Source organism: Balaenoptera ricei, chromosome 1 (genome assembly GCF_028023285.1).
Source record: "Balaenoptera ricei isolate mBalRic1 chromosome 1, mBalRic1.hap2, whole genome shotgun sequence".
Taxonomy (NCBI): Eukaryota; Metazoa; Chordata; class Mammalia; order Artiodactyla; family Balaenopteridae; genus Balaenoptera; species Balaenoptera ricei.
Window position 1 is genome coordinate 44,544,420 of NC_082639.1, and position 21,241 is coordinate 44,565,660.

Genomic DNA, 21,241 nt, shown 5'->3' on the forward strand with positions numbered 1-21,241 from the left:
ATGTTCTTCCTATACATACATAATTGAATATCTGTTTTTAAGCAAAACTTGGGTCCATTCTTACAGTTTGTTTTGTAACTGGCTTATATAACAGTATCATGAAGAGTATAACATAAATATCTTTTCAGGTCAATAAAATGTAGATCTACATCATCTAATGACTGCATTGTATCCCATTATATGAATATACCATGATTTATTTAATAAATTCCCTCTTGTTAAATATTGAGGTTGCTTGTGATTTATGTCACATTTCACCAGGCTGCCATAGAGTGTATGTGAGTGCCCATTTGCCCACACTAATTCTGGATGTGATTCTGTTGCAGTCAGTGGCTTTTGACTAAAATGTATACATGAAACTGAACACTCTCCTTTTCTCCTTCCTTCTGCACGTCTCTGTTTTAGATAAGAAGGCCGACTGCACAATTACAATGGCTGACTCGGACTTACTGGCTTTGATGACTGGTAAAATGAATCCTCAGTCGGTAAGTATGATGGCGCTTATATCCTTTTCTTAGGTGGGTTTTAGCCCGTTTCACTTCATCACCTACCTCAACCTCATCCCATAAAGTGCAAAGTGGTCAAACCCACAAAACTCAGTGTTCCCCAAATGTTCACTTAACAAATGACAGACAGCTGTGAAGCTAATGATGTGCCAGACGATGCCCTGTGTGCTGGAAATGTCCAGATGTAGAAGAAATAGTTCCCATGCTCAGGGCGCCCACAATTTGGTACGAGACAGGTCTGCAAAAGAGTAAGTGCAGGGCTTCCCTGGTGGTGCAGTCATTAAGAATCTGCCTGCCAATGCAGGGGACGCGGGTTTGAGCCCTGGTCCAGGAAGATCCCACATGCTGTGGAGCAACTAAGCCCGTGCGCCACAACTACTGAGCCTGTGCTCTAGAGCCCGCGAGCCACAACTACTGAGCCCGTGCACCACAACTACTGAAGCCCGCGTGGCTAAAGCCCGTGCTCTGCAACAAGAGAAGACACCGCAATGAGAAGCTCGCACACCGCGACGAAGATTAACCCCTGCTCATCGCAGCTAGAGAAAGCCTGCACACAACAACAAAGACCCGGGCTTCCCTGGTGGCGCAGTGGTTGAGAGTCTGCCTGCCAATGCAGGGGACACGGGTTCGAGCCCTGGTCTGGGAAGATCCCACATGCCGCGGAGCAACTGGGCCCGTGAGCCACACCTACTGAGCCTGCACGTCTGGAGCCTGTGCTCCGCAGCAAGAGAGGCCACGATAGTGAGAGGCCCGCGCACCGCAATGAAGAGTGGCCCCCGCTTGCCGCAACTAGAGAAAGCCCTCGCACAGAAACGAAGACCCAACACAGCCAAAAATAAATAAATAAATTTTAAAAAAAATAAAAGTAACTACATAATAAATATAAAAGATTATTAAAAAAAAAACAACAAAGACCCAATGCAGCCAAAAATAAATAAATTAAATAAATAAATTTTTAAAAAAAACTTAAAAAAAAAAAAAAGTAAGTGCAGCCAAATATCCAAGGTGCCCTGCCTTACTTGTGGTCGGGGAGGATGGAGGAAGGAGAAGCCACATCTTCCTGGGCCATCAGAGAAGGCTTCACAGAGGAAACAATGCTTGGCTGAGTCCTGGGAGTGATTAGGAGTTAGCAGTGCACAGATGGAGAGTAGGAGCCATCAGATAGAAGGAGGGACCGGTGTGAACAAAGGCATGATCTTTTACATTTCGTATCTTTGCCCGTGCTCTTTTTTTGCCTGAGCTGTCCTTCCTTGACAAACTCCTTGCCTTTCAAAATGAACTTAGATGTTATGTCCAAAGACCTCCTACCACATTGTTGGGGAGCTACAGTCAGTCCCTCTTCTGGGCCACTTACTGGACTGCTAGCCTGGCACTTGTCTCATTATACTAGTCATAATGTGCCTATCTCTTCCCTATTAGATTGTGTGTATCTCAAGGGAACAAAGCACATCTTGTTCATCTTTGTGTCTCCAGAACTTAGCATGATGCCTTGCATTTTTGGGTTTTCACAATTAATTTGCATTTGTCTAAAATGTATTTATGCCTTGTGTAGATTTTCCAGGCCCCCAGATTGTCAAGGGTCTTCTTATACTCTTTAGTTGTACAGTGTTGAACAGACTTGATATACATTATCCATAGATAACACAAAGGAAGCTAAAATGGTGCTTTCCACTGTAACCTTATTTTTTTTGTTGTTGCCTCAGCCTGATTTGTTTTAGGTCTTGTTCCTGTGGTACCCTAGTAATTTGAAAGATTGGATAAAACAACTAAATCTGACTCCTACTCGTATTCCTTTTAAAAATGCTTTTTCTAAGCAACTAAGCATATTTCAGCTGATGCGTGGACAAGTGAGAGATTTGCATCTGTGATGTTTCAACTGAATACACACCATTGACACTGACATTTCCACCCACTGCGCCCTCTCCAAAAATCTGGACAGAACAGAGGCCACCAATCTCGGAGCTGGCCGACGTCCTCCTTCCCACCCACCGCTGCTTATTCCACGGAGCACACCATGCACTTCCTTGGCAGTGTGGTCAGGCTTCGCACTCAGCTGCCCTCGTTCTCTCAGTTTATCTGTTTACCACCCATTTTGGGGAGTGAAGTGTCAGCTTACTTTTCCTGAACACCTGTTAGCACCCAAAGGAATTAAAGATAAAAATAGGAGACGTTTCTGTTAATGTGCTGATGGCCTTCCCTTATGCTCAGTAGAAGATTTGACTGGAAACCATTAAATGCAGTGGAAATTATAATTTCAGTGTTTGGCCACAGTTGAAACAAAGCAATGTGCTCTCCAGCAGAAAGCACATGAAGAACACCCTTAGGGGCCAGATTTAAATGATTCTTATGTTCGGATTCTCTAAAAAGTGAAGACTCATTTATTAAATGAAAAGTCATTTCCTCTTTTAATTAAGAAAAGGGAAATATGGTGAGTTTCTCTTCTAGATACTACTGGTCCATATTTTTAAAGGACATATGTTAAATATATTGTGTTCTGAGACACCTGACCTTAAAGTCATCAGACAGAAGGCTGTGTGCCATATAGAAAGAAATATTTAGTTTGTCCAGACAGAGGAGGAAAAAAAAAGGAATTAGTCACCCTCACCAGAAGGTGTAGAGAAAGCAGAGCTCTGAGATTTCCTATGGATGAGGCAGAAGAGCCCCTCACTTCTTAATGAATATACTTGTTAGGAAGCTAAGACTACCAGAACTTTTCCTGTAGCTTTTCCTTATTTTAAGAATTGAGTTAAAAGACTGAGATCGTAGCAGGGAAATCATGCTATGTTCCCAATTTTGCTATTTCTTTAAAGTTTTCCTGGGATTTTGTTACATGATAAATTTAGCAAACATCATGTGATCTAATCCCAGGCAGTTGTTAAATGGAACAAACTGTGGCTCTGCACTTGGGATTGGTTTGATTCTTCTTATTGAGCCAAAGATTAACACAGGCACCTCAGTCTCAGCAGTCTGCCTGGCCTCCCTCTGTAGGGAATAAATCTTTATCATGTAGACCAAAAAAGGGAGAAAAATGGTGACATTTCATCTGCATTGTATTGAATCCCAAGAGTTCATAAGTGTGTTATGCATGTGCTTTTTCTCCCTGCTAGCAGACCCACTGAACAAATGTGTAATGTTTTTAAACAAAATCGGTCTAGTATGAATCCACTCTGCCTAATATTTGGAAAATGTACCACCCTTGAGGAAGGCAGGTAAAGGCAGGCTCAATTTTTAAGAGAACACATTTGGGAAAGATATGCCTTTTGACGGCTCTATAAAAAGCATGACTTTTACAAATTCGTCCTTTTGAAGACTCTGGTTCTAAATCTATTCCTGAAAGCCAAGTTTCATATTTTGAAGAAAGTTTAAGAGACCTGGATAAATAAATCATCTCAAGGCTGGATAGTCTAGAGATATCAGCGGTCTCAAAACAAAAAACACCAAATGATAAATTTTCTTTCTTCTTCCTCGCAGGCCTTCTTTCAAGGTAAATTGAAAATCACTGGCAACATGGGTCTGGCTATGAAGTTACAAAATCTTCAGCTTCAGCCAGGCAAAGCTAAACTGTGAAGAACTCTCTTTGCCTACCTTTGAAAATCAAGATGAGATATATAGATATATATCCATATATTTCATTGTCAGAACTTAGATTGAAACTACACATTGGCAAATAGCGTATTTGTTTTTAAATGGGTGTGACCAATCCTGTTTTTCCTAAGCTCTGGGTGAATAGAACCTGATGGTGTACTACTGCTTTGCTGAATTGCATACAACTGTGCATTACAAAGTTAATATGGTAATTATGGTTTGGGGTAAAATTGAGTTTTAGAATAAAATTAGGAATAGCAAAATCCAAAAACTATGTAAACAAAAGCTCTCATTTTGCTTATAAAGTATATTTGAGGATTATTCTGCTGAAGATTCAATTTAAGTTTTCCTTGGGAGAACTAGGGAAGAAACAGAATACCAGTAGCTGGCCAGTAATTAGTGTTGTGCACTTAATGACCTTAATCTGTTTTCCATTGATAATTTTAAAAATTCTGTACTGGGATGTTTTTTTTAAAAAATCTTTACAGTTTTGCATTTCATGCCATCAAAACAGTATTTTCTTCCCAAATCAAAGAAATATGATCAAGGCTTGGGAGAAAAAATATATAGCTGAACACAGGCCTATTTTTTAAAACAAAAATATTTTTCAGTGAGTTTCCTTCTTGGAAAAAAATCAATGTATTAGAATCATAAAACACTGTTGTTAAAAATAATTGAACAAATAAAGTTTGCTTTGAGATGCACAGTTTTCAAATTATAATCTCATATTAATTTAATTAAATTTGTAAAACTCTCCTTTGTTATAATTTTCCCTTTTCATATGTTTAGTTTAACAAGCCACATTTAATTTACCTTCCTAGTTTTTTTTTATTCAATTTAAAGGAATATTGCTTTTTTTTCCTTTTTTTTTAAAGGTAAATTTCATATCAGACTTTGGCATGTGATGTGTTTTCCCTACTTTTACCTTCCTAGATTTTCTAATGCTAATGTTATTTCTATTAACTCGGTAAGATATAGGGTAAAATAATGTTTTTGGAAGAATGTTTAATAGAAAATTAAAATAGCTCTTCCTCATCTCCTTTGTTTTTATTGTGTATGTTCTTTTTGTTCAGGGTTTTCTAAATGATGGAGAGTAAGAGAAACATTGGGGATTTACAATCTGTGTTATCTAGACTACTATCTACTGGTTACTTTGGCATAATCAATCACTAGCTCTTGATTAGGGAGGTGCTGTGTTGTGGTGGAAAGAGCACTTGACTAGGAGCCAGGAGTCTTGTTTCTCTTAGGCAAATAAGTAACTGTCTGCTAGCTTGTTTGCTGTTTGCTAGCCTGTTTGCTAACCTGTTAAAAGAGGGCATTTAAGATGGTCTTTAAGGTCCCTTCTGTTCTGATAATGCTGTGAGTCTACTCAGAGCCCAGTAGAACTGTTTGGGAGTTATCCAGGTCCCACCTTTCTGCTGTTAACACGTTTACTTCACCCAAAGGTGGTCAGAGGTAAAAAGCCAGGTGGTTTCATTTTGCTTGTTTAGATGCTTGGAGCCTCTACTAATCAAATCAGGACTGTGGATCCGATCCCCTAGGCCATTTAGCTTTGCATGTTCTGTGACCAGCAGAACAGCATTTGGGGATGGGACAAGATGGTAAATTAAGGCAGTATAAGTTTATCTCAAGTCCCATAAAATCAGTTCAGAACACAGACTTCCTAATCATAGAGGCTTTTTACTCTGAGAAGAAAAAAGACTTCAAGGAAAAAGTTCCTACAAAATGTCTGATTTATTTGTAGTTTGGATTTGCTGCATTTTTCTGCCTTCACTTGTCCCAGATAGCAGGAGATGTTTGTTTTAGGCTTTAGGATGAACCTGAAAAAAACAAAAACAAACAACAAAAGAAAAACAAAAACTTGTTCTTGGGGTAGAGATGTATCCATATATAAATACAATTTATATGTATAATAGAAAAGTACTTAATGATAAAAATATAGTAGCAGTTTAATTTCTAGGGAAGCATCATGGTTTGGAGGAAAGAGGTTAACAGGTCTGGGTTAAAACTGATACTGTTACTGGTTTTGCTACTTGTGCTGGTTGAGCCTCAGTTGCCTGATCTGGAAAGTGGAGATATTAATATTGACCTCCTAGGATTATTGAGAATCTAGAGAGGTAACATATGTAAAGTACCTAAATTAGTGTTAGGTGTACATCGTAGTCATTCTTAGTTCCCTTACTGGAAATGTGAGTTCCCTTCCTCTCCCCACCTTTTGCCTCTGTGATATGTGATGTCTGTAGTGTGTTTGTTTGTTTGTTTTTTATGTCCCACTTTTTGAGTCTTTTCTCATTTGTTCATTCACTGAACAAATATTTCTTAAGTGCCTATCATATATTGGGTACCATATTGAGGGTAATGCTAAGCACTGGAGACAGCAGTGAGCTCCTCAGTCAAATCAAAAAGATGAATAATTATTACAGACTGATGTGCCGTGCAGGAGATGGTCAGAGTGCTGTCATGGAGAGTCATAGTGACTGACTCACTGTGATACAGTGGTTAAGGGCGACATCTCTGAGGAGGCAATATGTAAGCTGAGATCCACAGGTTGAGGAATGAGCCGTGCAAAGAACCATGCAGGAAAGGGGGAAAGACACCTGGCTTGTTCTAGAAATTGCAAGAGGGCCAGTGTGAGTGGAATATAATGACCCAGAAGGACAGGCCCAAGATGAGGCTGGATAGATACACAGGAGCCGGTTATATTGGAATCTGTTCGTTACAGTAAGGCATTTGTATTTCATTCTTAGTGCAGTTGGGAGCTGTTGAAGGTGTAGCTTTACATGTGTTTCTTTCTCACTCATGCTGCATATCCACTTCACCTTCATATCCTAAGTCTAGAACCCAGGCTAATGGAGCACTTCTGTCTGGAGCACTGCTCCCATTTCATTGTCGGAAGAAAGTCACATGCCTCACCTAACTTCACAATCTTACCATGTATCAGAAGAAGAGAATGGAGTTGGATTATTTCTGAAGGAACTGATGACCATCACAGAAGGGCTCTAGGCAGGGGAATGAAATAATTTAAACTGTCACTGTAGCTGCTGTGTGGAGAATGTACTGGGAGTACAGGGCTGGAGAATGGAAGGTGCAAGAAGATGGTGTCCTGGACTAGGGTGTCAGTGGTGGACTTAGATGTGGAAATTAGGCAGAGGTAGAGCTGACAGAACTTGGTGACTGGCTATCGGGGCAAGAATGGCTTCCAGTGACTGGCCAGGTGAATGGTGGGTCATGACTGGAATGAGGAGGGGACAGCAGGTTTTAGGGAGAGTGGTTGAAATAATAAGCTCCACTTTTGAACTTGTTAACTTTGAGATGCCTGAAAAGATTTCCAGGTGGAGATATCAAGGAGGCAGCTGCATTTACAAGACTGGAGCTCAGAGGTGGGGTCAGCTTGCAGATGCACTTTTGGAAGTCATGAGCATATGGGTGGTATTTAAAGCCACAGGAATGGATGGTGTCACCTGGGGAGGGAAGAAGGGGGATTAGAGTACGCCTTGAGGAACCCCAGCTGTTAGAGATCAGGTAGAGGAGGAGGATCTGGCAAGGGGTATGAGGACAAAGGACTAAAGAGGTGGAGGAAAATTTCCTGAGAAAAGATACAGCCTAAAAGTGGCAGTGGTCAACTGTGTCCTATGCTGCTTGTGAGGTCAGTTAGGATGATGTCTGAAAAGTGTCTACTGGATTAAATTTGGCAACATGGAAGTCATGGGTGATTACTACAAAATCACTTTCAGTGCTGGATTGGAATTGGTTTCATAAAGAGCTACGAAAAACAAGAACAGAAAAGTTCCATTTGGTAGTGATATGTTCAGTTTCCAAGTGATTAGTACAGAGCAAGCACATTAGCTAATACTTTCAGTTCTAGATTAGGTCATCTTGCACATGCTGTTCTCTGTGCCCACCCTCACCATTCTCTTCCTGCTGCCTGCCACTTTATCCACTTGGCAAATTCCTTTTCATCCTTTTCATGCCTTAGCTTTCAGGAAGTTGTCCCTCTTTGCCACACACACACACACACACACACACACACACACACACACACACACACACACACAAACAAAACAAAAAAACAAACACTACGTAATCGTTCCTTTGTAGTAATATGTTTCTGTCTCCCACCGAACAGAGAGCTCCTTAAGGGCAGGGACTGCATTTCATGCGTCCATTTTGATACCCCCAGTGCAAAGTCTTGGCTTACTGTCATACAGTGAATGAATGAGATAAGCTGAATAACAATCTCATATTCACAGGGGGCTTTTCTGAAGATAGTAGCCTCATCATAGCAATGCATTATCTATGACAATGACCTTCTGTTGCCCCGATGTTGAAAGAGAACATTAAAAATTCCTCTTTAGCCGGACTTATCTTGCTATTTCTTTTTTTTTTGAAAGAATCAATTTTATTTATTTATTTTTGGTTGCGTTGGGTCTTCGTTGCTGCATGCAGGCTTTCTCTAGTTGTGGTGAGCGGGGGCTACTCTTCGTTGCAGTGCACGGGCTTCTCATTGCGGTGGCTTCTCTTGTTGCAGAGCACGGGCTCTAGGTGCGTGGGCTTCAGTAGTTGTGGCCCGTGGGCTCAGTAGTTGTGGCCCAAGGGCTCTAGAGGACAGCCTCAGTAGTTGTGGTGCACAGGCTTAGTTGCTCCGCGGCATGTGGGACCTTCCTGGACCAGGGCTCGAACCCGTGTCTCCTGCATTAGCAGGCGGATTCTTAACCACTGCACCACCAGGGAAGTGCTATCTTGCTATTTCTTTGAAAATATTTGCAGCTTCTCAGAATAGTCTTTCAACTTAAGATTGAAGCAGCCTGAAGTAATCAGAAAAGTCAGTTTATTTGTAGTTTTATTACATGTTTGTAAAAAACAAAGTGGCAGGATTTCCCTGGTGGCGCAGTGGTTGAGAATCTGCCTGCCAATGCAGGGGACACGGGTTAGAGCCCTGGTCTGGGAAGATCCCACATGCCGCGGAGCAACTAGGCCTGTGTGCCATAATTACTGAGCCTGCGCGTCTGGAGCCTGTGCTCCGCGACAAGAGAGGCCGCAATAATGAGAGGCCCGCGCACCGCGATGAAGAGTGGCCCCCGCTTGCCGCAACTAGAGAAAGCCCTCACACAGAAACGAAGACCCAACACAGCCATAAATAAATAAATAAATAAATAAATAAATAAATAAATAAATAAATAAACCCAAAGTTAAAAAAAAAAAAAGTAACACTCAAGATTTCAGCTTTAAAAGGAAAAACAACAACAACAACAACAAAGTGGCCTAGTTGGTTCTGGGTACATTAAAATCATTAGTCTTGCTGTACTTGTCCAGATGAATTAAAAATCTCAGGTTTCTGTAATCCTTGTTGCATATATAGAAGAACAGTAATGGAGCACATGATTAGGAAGTTGAGTGTGGAGGTGATGGAGGAGTCACTGAGGTGGGATCAGAAGAATCTCAGATCAGGTCCTGTCTGCCTCCTGGAAGCTAAGTTAGGACAAGGCTTTAAGCTTCGTCAGACTTTAGTTTCTTCCTCTGCACAAGGGGGGCACTGTTCATATTTTTAAAAATAGTCTCATTAGACTGTGAACACCTTGAGGGCAGAAATTGTTATTCACCTCTGTCTCTAGTATTAATACCATGTCTACCAAAGTAAGCATCAGCAAAGGTTTCTCAGACAAATGAGGAGTAGACAACAATCCATTAAAGTTCTTTGCGATTGTAATATACCTTGTAAAAGGTTCAGTTACATATAAACATAAACTCCTTCTGTTTTCTTCATCTGTGTCACCCTGGAAAAAAGAAACATGAAGTTAAATCCTGTAAGTAACCGCTTTATCTTCTGAAACTTTAGCAATTTGAGAAAATAATACATTTAGAGCAGCCTGGTATAGTGGGAAAACTTGGGGCCTATCAGATGAGGGTTTTGGTCCTAGCTCTGGCACTTAAACATTGGGACCTTCCTTGAGCTGATAATGACTCTGAGCCTGTTTCTCACTCTGTAAAAAGAGAATAATAATGCCTACCTTGCTGGTTGTGAGGATTAGCAACTGTAGCTGTAAAATGTCACGTACTCAATAGATGGTGCCTAATGTTATTTGAGAAATTTTTTTAACATGAAGGAGTTTATTCATTGGAACATTTTGTGATAATCCTTTGAGTTCAGATAATCAGCTAACTTCAGGATTGGGGACAATTTGCATTCCTCGTTGACTGTCATCTTACATTTTTCTCAAGATTCATTAAAATTTAATAGTCTCTGTAACTGAGTGAATATAAGATTATGTAGACTTTCAGAAGGTTTGCATTTCATCCAAAGATTACAGTTCTAGCTGTCCATGGCATGGTTGCTTTTTGAACACAAAGAAGTTGCTTGATTTTATTGACTGGGGGAAAAAAGGGTAATTAGCCAGATTGTACCTCTGGGTAACTTGCTCTGTGGGATTGAGTTTGTTTAGAGACTTACTCTGGGATTGAGTTTGTTTAGAGACCACACTGATGTGAATTAGGAACTTTGGGTATACTACTAAACAGCTAATGAGGGCCCTGAAAGATTTATGTGCTATCAGGAACCACAGCCATGTCTGGCCAAATTTTAGAGTTTTTCTCAATAGAGAGTTACAAAATCTACTGGAAAGGTCCAGTATTAATATCTATCTGGAGACTGCTGCAAACAAACAGCTCTTTAGTTCTTGGTAAGAACAGAGACTATTGGGCCAGATTTCTGGCCCTTAAGAAATGTGGTGTCTGATTCCATTTGGCAGGAAGTTTAATCTGGTACGGAAACTTTAGCCAGACTTCTTGGAGAAATATTTTTTTAATGTAACATATCCAAAACTTATTGCAAAAAGCAATGTCCACTTAGTCTATCTATTCTATTAATAATCATTTAAATACTTTGTAAATAAATATTCACAGTGCTGTTTTCAGCAACATCTAGTAAATGCTTGACCTTTTAATTCCTGAATTTGTGGCCATAAACTTTTATGTAAAATTGGGGGAAATTCATTGTAGTCCGCTGTTTATTTAAGCTGCAGGCAGAGAAGCAGTAAGTGCTACAGTTTTCTAATCAACTACCAATCAGTGGTAGGTTTTCTTTTTCTTTGTAAGTTATTGTATAATTCACTTTTTAGAATATGGCACCTTCTATAGTGTACAGAACACTCGGTTCAAGATTAAACACCTCATTTAGAACTGGAATATATGGACACGAATTTTGGACAGGAAGGCAGAGCAGTATAAGAGAACGGCTGACTTAGGCAGGCTGAAAGGAGCCTTCCCCTTGGCAAAATGATACCCAAGGGCAGGGTGTGATAACAGTTCACAAATACTTGAGAGGTGCAAAGACCAAAGGGGGAGGGGATTATTTTGCTTAGTTATTAGAAGTAATGAGAAGTATAGAAAGGAAAATTTCAGACTGAAAATCAGTTGAATTTCCTGACAGTAATAATTGGTCATGAGAGGACTGAACGCACCAAGCACAGAGAAGATCCTAAACGAATCTGGCAAAGCAGGGCATTTCATTGCGGAAGATGTACCTCAACAGTGGCCGAAGGAGCATCTGAATGGGAGGAAATATTTTATTGACAGCCACTCTTGAGGATTTCTCTTTATCCCATTTATCATAATCCTTTTTCTTCTATGTGTCAGAAAGAAGACTTTGATATCTTTTTATATTTACTTGTTTATACCCTGACGGGTTCCCTGACTTACTAGATACCTTCGGAAGAAACAGAAGGAAATGAGTATTCAGAAGCTTTTAAGTTTTCACGATGTAAAAGCAGCCTGAATTTTTGTTTGTTTGTTCTTTTTTTTTTTTAGTCTTTTTTATTTAGCTTAAGGTAGGAGAATCTGAAAGCCACGAAATGGTAGCTGCAGTGTAGGAGACACCTCTCACTGGAGTTGGAAGCAGAAGGCCTGAGTTTGAATTCTGACTCAAGTACATACTCATTAGCTGGTCACCTGAGCAAATTACGTATCCTCCCTGAGCATCGATTTCCTAAAATAAGGGGGCAATAATCCCATCATGCTTGGGAAGATAAAGTGAAACGATGTGTAGGAGAATGCTGCTGTACAATGAACCAGTTCTAGTTGTGTTTGTGTTAGTTTTTTTTATTGCTACTGTGTCAAATTACCACAAACTTTGTGGCTTAACTTCTTATCTAGAGGTTCTGGGAGAGAATCTGCTTCCATGCTCGTTCAGGATGTTGGCAGAATTCAGTTGCACGCGGCTGTGGGACTGAAGTCCCCATATCCTTGCTGGCAGCCAGGGGTAGTTCTCAGCTTCTAGAGGCTGCCTGTGTTTCCTGCATCTTTAAAGCTAGTCAAGTCCTCACATTTCAGATCTCTCTGATCTCTCCTTCTGCCTCATCTCCTACCTCCAGCCAGAGAAAGTTCTCTGTTTTTAAGAGCTCATGTGATTAGGTTAGAACCACCTGGTTAATCCGGGATGATCTCCCTATTTTAAGGTCCATAACCTTTATTACATCTGCAAAATTTCTTTTGTCATATAATGTAACTATTCACAGGCTCTAGGGATTAGGGTTTGGACATCTTTGGGGGTTCATTCTGCCTACTACAATGATGGTATTTTAGGGCTAGAAAGGGACCTTACAGAACATGAGATGGGGTTCTTGCCCTGGAGGGTTTATAATCCAGGGGGAAAGAGATGAGAAATATAATATTCAGCAAGAAAAGTCCAATAATAAAGAGTTTGTATGGGATGTTATAGGAGCCCAGAAGACTTTTTCTGTACCTGACTAAGCCTGTGGTTTTTTCATCATGCCTTGCTTGTTCTTTGATCTCATTTATCAAGATCCTTCAGATAGAATCCATATACACAGAACACCACCATGCAATTTGATTTCTAAATGTCCAGAAAATTAAGCTGCTGCCATAGCTCAGTATTTGGGACTCTGCTACTTAATAAGGAAAGGTCTTGAGCCCTTGAGGTCTTGAGTAAGAGGAGTTATTTTCTTCTCTGATGATGAAGTATAACACCACCTTATCTCCCCTTATCTTGTCCCTTATCCCCGATTTTTCCTCATCAGACCCCCCTTTGAGAGCCTTCCTGTCCCTCACTCCTAGTTCTTTCCGTCCATGTATATGTCTTTACTCCTACCCTCTTTTGAGTTTTCTTGCTTCGTATTGTTTTGAAATAGAAGGCACTTACCCGGGGCAATGCAAAGGTTTATGTTTAATTCTTGTCACTTGTCATTTCTGCTTTAATAATGTTCCGTGAATGTTCAGTCAGATCTCGGTGATAGTTTTGTAGTAATAGCAGCTGCCATTTATTGAGCACTGACCATGTGCCAGGTGCTGTGCAGAGTCCTGTACTTCCACCTTCTCATTTAATTTAGACATTCTGTGAGGTGTAGGTAATATTTATCTACATTTGAACCGGGCTGGGATTTGAACCCAAATCTAAGTCCAAAGCCTGTACTTGACACCATGCACTACAGTAATATTAGACAGGAGCTGAAACTGAGGGGCAGTATGAAGGCACCAAAGCAGCACAAGCAGATTCAGGAAATCTAAATTTCAAACTCTACTCTGTCTTGACAGCCCATGTGAAAGTTAGAGGATCTGCTTCGAGAGCACCAGGATTGTCTCCATTTCCCACCAGAGACACTCAAAGTGATTTCTGCATATAAGACTTCAGCCAGGTGAATTTAGCTTGTGCCTACAGCACTGGGCAGCCACAGAGCATGTGTGGGCCCTGGCCTGGCATTCCACAGAAGAGCCTATTTCTCTGAGGGGAGGGGGTGGGGCAGGCAGGGGGAAGTGGTGTGCCCTGTGGCTGGAGAATACCTTCCCCACAGGGTTGGGATGATTAAGATCTTCAAGGATTTAACATAGTAGGCACTTAGTAGGCACTCAGTATGTGCTGGTTCTCATTGTCCTTCTAGAAGGTTGTCTTTAGTTCATGGGTATTCAAACCAGTAGAATCGTGCTCTTCTAGCTCCACTTGAATCTAGGCTCAAGGAGAATTGAGGAGAAGACATGAGATGCATCTCTGTGTTGGCTCCTGTCCAATCCTGTGAATCATACCAACTCTCATAAATTTAAGCTGGAATCTGAGGCCAAAGAAGGCAAAATATTTCCCTTTCCCCTTCTTGAGTTCTTGAGTTACTGATGTAATGGAAACAGACAGTCCAGGGTTCAAATCCAGGCTCGGCACTTGGCTGCTCAAGTTACGTGCCTGTCTCCATCATGGAAAGAACTTGGACTGTGGGGAAGGGTACACTTGGTCATTTTACCCAGTCACTTATCCTTTCTAAGGCTGTCTCCTTACCTGTGAACGGAGGCAACAGTAGTTCTTCTCTTACAGGGTTGTGAAGATTAGAGAGTAATGCATGTGGTACAATCAGGATCCAGTAGCAGAAGCAGTGAAAGGTCTGGAGCCTTTACACCAGCTGTTCATTCATTCAGGGCCCTGGCAATTTAAGTTGAGCGAGTAGTCCCAAGTTTCAGTCCCTTATCCTTTTCCCTCTCCAGCAGGAGGGCAGCCACGTAAGGTAGCTGGGGGTGCTCTGTCCACAGGCCAGAGCAGGTATGGGGGAGAGCCTTGTTAGGCCGTGGAGGTGCCAAGTACCACCTAAACCCAGCCTGACCGCGTTCTACCACCAAAGACCCTGGCGCCAAACGGTGTTGCTTCAGCTGCTAGTAGTTAATGCTCCTTGACTTGGAAACGTTCTCAGCTCCTGGGAGCAGTATGGTGCCGCGAGGGCTCACGGGTCACCCCCCTAGTCTAACTGCGACAGGGATCCGCATGCACCCTACTCCCAGCGCAATTTATCGTCCTTCAAGGCTCGGCAGGCTGTGGGCCCAGGGCCGAGGTGGACGTGGGGGGAACTTTCCGGGAAGGGGCCCAGCAGGGTCTTGGCTGGAGGCCCCGTTAGCCACGGCCCAGGACCCCCGGGTGGGAGAGTGAATGGAAAGGTACTCGCGCCTGGAGCGGTTGCAGAATCCTCTGTCGTGAGGAAGGAAGAGCTACGAGGCACTTGGTGGAAGGGGCCCTCTCTCCGGCCCTCCTTTCAGGTGCTGGGGCCTAGAGGGGGTCCAGTTCCACTTGGGAAGGCTGGGAACTAGGAAGCGTTGCGGGCTAGACACCCCGCCTTCCCAGTCTCCTGGAGCGGGGGCGGGGGGACGGGGGGGGGGCGGAGTACGGCGGCCCCGCCAGGGCGGAGAGCGGGTGAGGGGTCCGTGCGGCGGCACTGCCTCCCTGGGAAGTGGGGCTCGGCCCAGTCCAACGCGGGGAGAGGCGGGTCCTCCCCTGCCCCCGCCTGCGGGGACCCTACGCCTGTGTCCGGAGGAGACCGGCGTCCAGCAGATGCGCGCGGGGCGGGTGAGAGGCGGGGAGGAGAAAACCCACAACAAAACTTGCGTCGCAGAGCGCACGGCTGGACTTGAATGGAAGGAGCCCGCGCCAGCGGAGCGCAGCCGAGACTCGGGAGAGCGCGGTCGGCCGGCGGGGCGCGGCGCGGCGCGGGGGCGCAGCAGGTACCAGGCTCGGGCGGCCGGGTGGGCCGAGGGCCGGGCCGAGCTGGGCAGCGGACTCGGACTTCCCGCCTGGTGCGACGGCTCTAGCAGCTGGCCCGGCGGGGCCGCGCATCTCGCCCCCTCGATCGGAGCCCTACACGGAGGGCGCGGCCGGAGAGCTCTCCCTCGGGGGCGCGACCCCCCGCGATCCCCACCCCGCAGGGGCCTGTTCTCCTCTCCGGCCAGAGGCTGGTCCCAGCCTCGGCCCCTCCCGCTGCGCACATCTGGAAAGAATCTGAGGGCGGATGGGGTGGGGGGTGGAGTGGAAGGACACGGGCAGGCAACAGGGAATGTGGGGGGCAGGTGGAACCGGGGAGGGTCGAGGACCCCTGTACTTAGCGCCTGGGCGCTGAGTATACCCGTGTCTTTCCACGTCAGCTCATCCCAGGTAGCCCACCCTTCGACCTCTTTACAGACAGAGAAACTGAGGCCTATAGAGGGACAGAGATCTGCCCCCAGGGCGCGCGGACAGCCCGTGCGTCCCCCTCCCGACCTTCTCCTGGCTTGGCTCCCCGGCCCCGCGCCGCGCAATCGCTGAGCCAGAGCTCTCAGCTGGGGGCCTGGTGTCAGTCTGTCTGTCTATCCGGCTGCCTCCCCGCTGGGACAGCAGGACTGAGGAGGGGGCAGGGGGGGTGGCCGCGGAGCGCGGGGTGGGGGGCGAGGCCGGCGCCCCCCGGCGAAAGCGGCCAAAGCCCCCAGCCTGAAGGTCTTTGAACCGCCAGGCTGGCCTGGGCTGAGGATAAGATCGTGGCGTTAGAATACCTGATGCGCCGTCAGGTGGAAGAGGGGGCGTCGGCGAGCTCCTGGCGGCCCCCGGGGCTGGGGCCGAGGCTGGGGGTGGGAGGCAGGTGCAGCCTGAACTTCAGGAGAGGAGCAGACACAAGCGTGCATGCGTGCGGCACTGACCTTCCCGATCCAGTCTGGGGGGTGCAGAAGGATACGCACCCTGCGCTTGCAGGGCATCACGGAACGACGGAGGGTCACGCAACCTGAGCGTCTGCCCTACGACTTCGGGCTGGCTGGGGAAGGTGAAGCTGTGGTCGACTCAGCTACACAAGGCACCACGGGAGCTCCTGGGTGGTCATGTCCCCTTTTAGGGCCCTGGGCCCAGCCGATTCTAAACTAGAGTGCAAGTTAAGAAATGTCAGATTCACATGAATGCTTTCATGAAATCTTGTGGGAGCATACTTTGTCCCTTCTAACTGAATCTTGGGACAGGGGTGACTAATGGTGGCACCTTTAGGCCTGGTAGAGTCCTACGTAAGAGCTCCAACCATAAGAGCTTAGAACCCTTGATAGCTCCCTATCATCAACCCGTTAGCAGAGTGCCTGATGCCCTTGTAGACTTGGACCTCCCTTCCCTGTTACCCTTCCTTAAACATAGCTCCCTCTTTGCCCTCCCCATACTGTGCCTTTGCTCATGCCCTGTCCTCTGCCCTGAGTGCCTTTCCTCCCCTTTTTCCACCTGAAGAACTCCTCCTCCTCAGTCTTCAAGACCGGCTCAAGGCTCTGAGCAGGAGTCAGAAGACACAAATTCTAATCCTGGCCTTGCCTTTAAAATACTAATCAGTAAACTGAGGGAATCAGACCAGATAATAATGCTGTAGCTCTTTCCAACTCTGCCTTCCACAAATACATTCCTTCATTCAGCAAACATTTCCTGAGCACCTGCTCCTTGCCTGGGGAGTCAGTGAAGGCTCAGCTGAGCCCTGAAGGGTGCTGTGGGAGCATCAAGGAACTCCCTAACCCCGCCAAGGGGGCAGGAGCAGCTTCCCAGGGCAGGAGCGTTTGAGTAGGAGCTTGCTGGGGATGGGCAGCAGTGGGAGCCTCTTTGTGCTTTCGTTTCCTCATCTGCAAAATAGGAAAACTAACTCTTAGTCTTGGGATTTCTGTTATAGTCAATAAGAAACAGCTGTTCAGGGCCCAGCACAGAGCAGGTGGTCAGCAAATCTTTACTAAATTTGAGTGGAGAAGGAAGGTGGTGCTGGGGTTTGAGGATCTACCTCCTGATTTGGATCTCCCTTCCCCTTCCTTCTTCTGGTCCTGCCTTAATCCCCCACTTAAGCAGTTCAGGACCTTAAGGCTTGGTTCCCTGGGGTGAGTGGATGGGTGGGTGATAGCGGATCCCAGGTACTTCCTCAGTAACAGTAACCCCAAGTATGTTGCACTTGCTGGGTGCCAGCATCAGCTGGGCACGTCGTTTCATTTACACCTCATGAGGAGCTCTCATCTCCATTGCCTAGACTAGTAAACAGAGGCTCAGAGCAGTGAAGTGACTTGTCCAGGCTCACACAGCAGTCAGGATTGGAACAACTCACCACGTACTGAGCTGCCCTTCTCGCGAGCATTTGCTGTTGTTCATCAGGGGGATTCCTCACTCTGGGGACTTCCAGAGACTAGGAAGGCTCTCTCCTCTGTTCTTCCACACCCAGCTCCAACATGGCTAGGCACAAAGAAGGGGCTTTGGGGGCTTATCTTGCTCCACATTCTTAGAGAAACTAAAAAAATTGAGACTCAGATGGGTCAGTGATGTCGCCAAAGTCACACAGTAAACTAGGTGATGGAGCTGGAGTTGCCCAGGATCCCAACATCCTGAGGGTGGCTGGCCAAGCTAGGAGGAGGGGGACGTGGCACTGGGGCCACCACTCTCCAAGCCCTGTCTGTTCTTCTTCCCTCTCCCTTGAATCCACCTCCTTCTCTCCATCCCTGCAGCCCAGCACCTCCCTCTGCCCAGACCAGGCTTATTATCCCTTGCCTACACCACTGCACAGCCTCTGAGAGCTCCCCACTGGTCCCTCCATAAACCTGCCTATGCCACACTCCAGCCCTTCAATGGCTCCTCATTTCTCCTACGATAAGGGTCAGTCTTCCTAACCTGGCTTTCAAGTTCTTTCTTGGCTTGGACTGTGGCCGCTGCCCACTTGCATCTCTCCCAGTCCCTACACACCACACCAGACACTCTAGTGAGCTTTGTAGAGGTAACATGGGCTCTCTTGCCCCAGGGCCTTTGCACATGCTGACCCCCTTGCTTGTATCACCCTTTTCCTTTTGCCTGATATTCATCCTTCGTGGCTAAATAAAGCATCACTTTTTCTTGGAAGTCTTCTTGGCATCCGGCAGACTTAGGCCTCGGGCACACCTAGGCCTTCTCTGGGTCCCTATGGATGCTAGAGTCCCTCTATCACACCTCTGATGACACTGGGATTATAATACTTAATTTACACATAATGTCTAGACCACCGCTGACCATTAGAAATATAATGTGAACCACAAATGCAAGCCACAAGTGTGTAATGTAAAATTTTCTAGAAGCCACGTTAAAAAAGTAAAATGAAACAGGCAAAACTTTAATGATTTAACTCAAAATATCCAAAATATTATCATGTAATCACTATAAAAATAAATGAGATATTTTATAAGATATCATTAATGTTAATGAGATATTTTACTTTTTTTTGTACTAAGTGTGTGAAATCCATGTACACTACATTTTATACTTATAGCACCTCTCAATTTAGAGTAGCCACATTTCAAGTGCTCAGTAGCCACATGTGGCCACCACATCCGACAGTGCAGGTGTGAGCTTTTTAAGGATAGCAGACATCCCTGAGTTGTCTGTCTGGGTCCTTGGTGCCCAGCTGTGCTTGGCCCAGGGAAGGGCCTCATGGCTTTGTGGTTAAGACTCAGGCTGGGAGCTCAGCCTTGCCACTTAACAGCTGTGTTACATTGGCCAATCCCACTGGGCCTCAGCTCCTCATCTATAAAGTGGTGAGGATAACATTTTCAATATGGTTCATGATGTTAATATAAATATTTTTACAGATACAGTTTAGAGATCTTTACAGATATGAAACTGAAGGTGAGTGTACAGAGTATGTGGGGAGGATCCTTCTCCTTGGCCTCCTGCCCTGATTGAATCTGGGGCCTGGGCCTGTGCCCATACTCCGCCTCCCAGAGTCTGGATCTGCAGTGGGGTCAGGCAGGCAGGCAGGCAGGGTGGGGAGACTCTGGTGTAATGCTGGTGGCGCCAGGGACTGAAGGCTGTTGACCTAGCTGGGGGGGTTATAACGTGCCCTGGGAATGATGGTCTGTAGACTGGCCAAGGATTTATTGCCCATTTGGTCAGGGCATGGAGCAGCAGGGGTGTAGTAGGGCAGGCAGGGCCGGGCTGCAGCATGCATCGCTCACTGCTGCCGATGGAGCCTGGGAGCTGTGTGTGCTGGGCTCCCTGGTGCTCTGCTGGGCCAGTGGCTGGGGCCCAAGTCTGCTTAGGCCTTCTGGACCTACCTATAGGGTCAAGCAATCCAGGCTGCCAGCCCTCTTCTCTCTCCTCACAGCTTTCTTTCTGGGGCCTCGTGCACCTTGGGGCCCCTTTTACAGGGCTCATCCAGTCTGGTGGGCCGTGGTTATTGTACTGAGGTCTGCTGCCTCCTGACAACAAAGGGCAGGGGCCTTGTGTACTTTACCTGTATCTTCCATGCCCAGCACAGGGCTGGGGCAGATGGGGCCTCAACTTCGAGAGCTGGCTGAGCCAACGAGTAAGGCAAAGCAGTATCTGAAATACCACAGCAGTCACAGGGCAGCAGGAATTCACAGGAGGCTAGGAGGAGGAGGGCCACATCTGGGAGGAGGTGGGCCTGGGACTGGACCGGAAAAGCACAATCAGGAGCTACATGGGAAAGGGAAGAAGCAGGGGCTTCTGAAGCGGAGAGCGGTGTGGTTGGGATGTGAACAGTGCCCATGGATCAGATATTAGTGGTAGAGCTAATTAGCAGAGAGCTAACATTTATTGAGCACTTACTGTGTGCAGTACGTGCATCCCACTGACTCTCACAGTATCCCCAGTAGTACAGCTCTGTGGCCACCCAATGGATGGGTGAGGAAGGTGAGGTTTAGAGGGTGGCAAAACTTGCCCAAAGTCACACGGCTGATAAGAGCCAGAGCCGAGCTCGAAGCCCCGGCTCTCTGGCTCCAGAGCCTGCTTTCTTAACCAGACGTCAGTGTCATCATCAAGCTCCCAGTGTGCCCAACCCTCCCAGGCCCAGCATCTCGTCAGACCCTTCTAACCACTCTGGGTTGTGATCCCTGCTCTAATGGTGGGGAGAGAGGCTCAGACAGCGGCAGGTGCCCCCAGGCCTGGACGCTTGTCTTGTACCTGCGTTCATAATCACTGCAGCAGTGATAGCAGCGCCTCATCACCTAATGGGTGCTAGATGCTTTGCTAGATGCTTTGCATCTGCTATCTTGCTGACTCCTCCCTGGAGCTCTGAGGTTAGATATATTATCTGCATTGTAAGATGAGGAAACTGAGGCTCAGCAAGGTCAGAGCCACTAAGTGATAGAGGGGGACTTGAACTGGGGTGTGTATGACTCCAGAGTCAGTGTACCTGAGCTACCACCTGTTACAACTTACCACACCCCAGACATGTTTTCTAAGTGAGTCCCTGTAAGGAGAGCTCCAGGGACCAGCCCAGAGCCAAGCCACGCCCATGGCTGCCTGGAGGATGAAACCCCAGCAAATTCCTCAATGGCCTGAGGCCATCCCTATACCCCCTCTCCCTGCTGTCCCAAGGGAACATGCTGGGGAGTGGTCTCTTGCAGGTGGCAGTGGTCACGTGAGCAAAGCT

General features: G+C 45.9%; 2 protein-coding genes across 5 annotated transcripts in view; both read left to right on the forward strand.

The window, feature by feature from the left end:
* The window catches only part of SCP2 (sterol carrier protein 2), a 149,219-nt gene extending 144,093 nt beyond the window's left edge, over window positions 1-5,126 (forward strand). The window contains exons 15-16 of the mRNA XM_059922632.1: window positions 406-485; window positions 3,978-5,126. Of these exons, the coding sequence (XP_059778615.1) occupies window positions 406-485; window positions 3,978-4,073 (176 nt within the window). The 3' untranslated portion in view covers window positions 4,074-5,126. The remainder of the gene's footprint in view (window positions 1-405; window positions 486-3,977) is intronic.
* Window positions 5,127-15,051: 9,925 nt separating this feature from the next.
* Window positions 15,052-21,241, forward strand: part of PODN (podocan) — a 37,260-nt gene continuing 31,070 nt past the window's right edge. Inside the window, exons 1-2 of one of the 4 annotated variants that reach the window (XM_059922674.1) lie at window positions 15,052-15,113; window positions 15,467-15,575. The gene's annotated coding sequence lies outside the window, so the exon portion shown is untranslated. The other 3 variants (XM_059922664.1, XM_059922644.1, XM_059922654.1) reach the window with 3 other exon arrangements.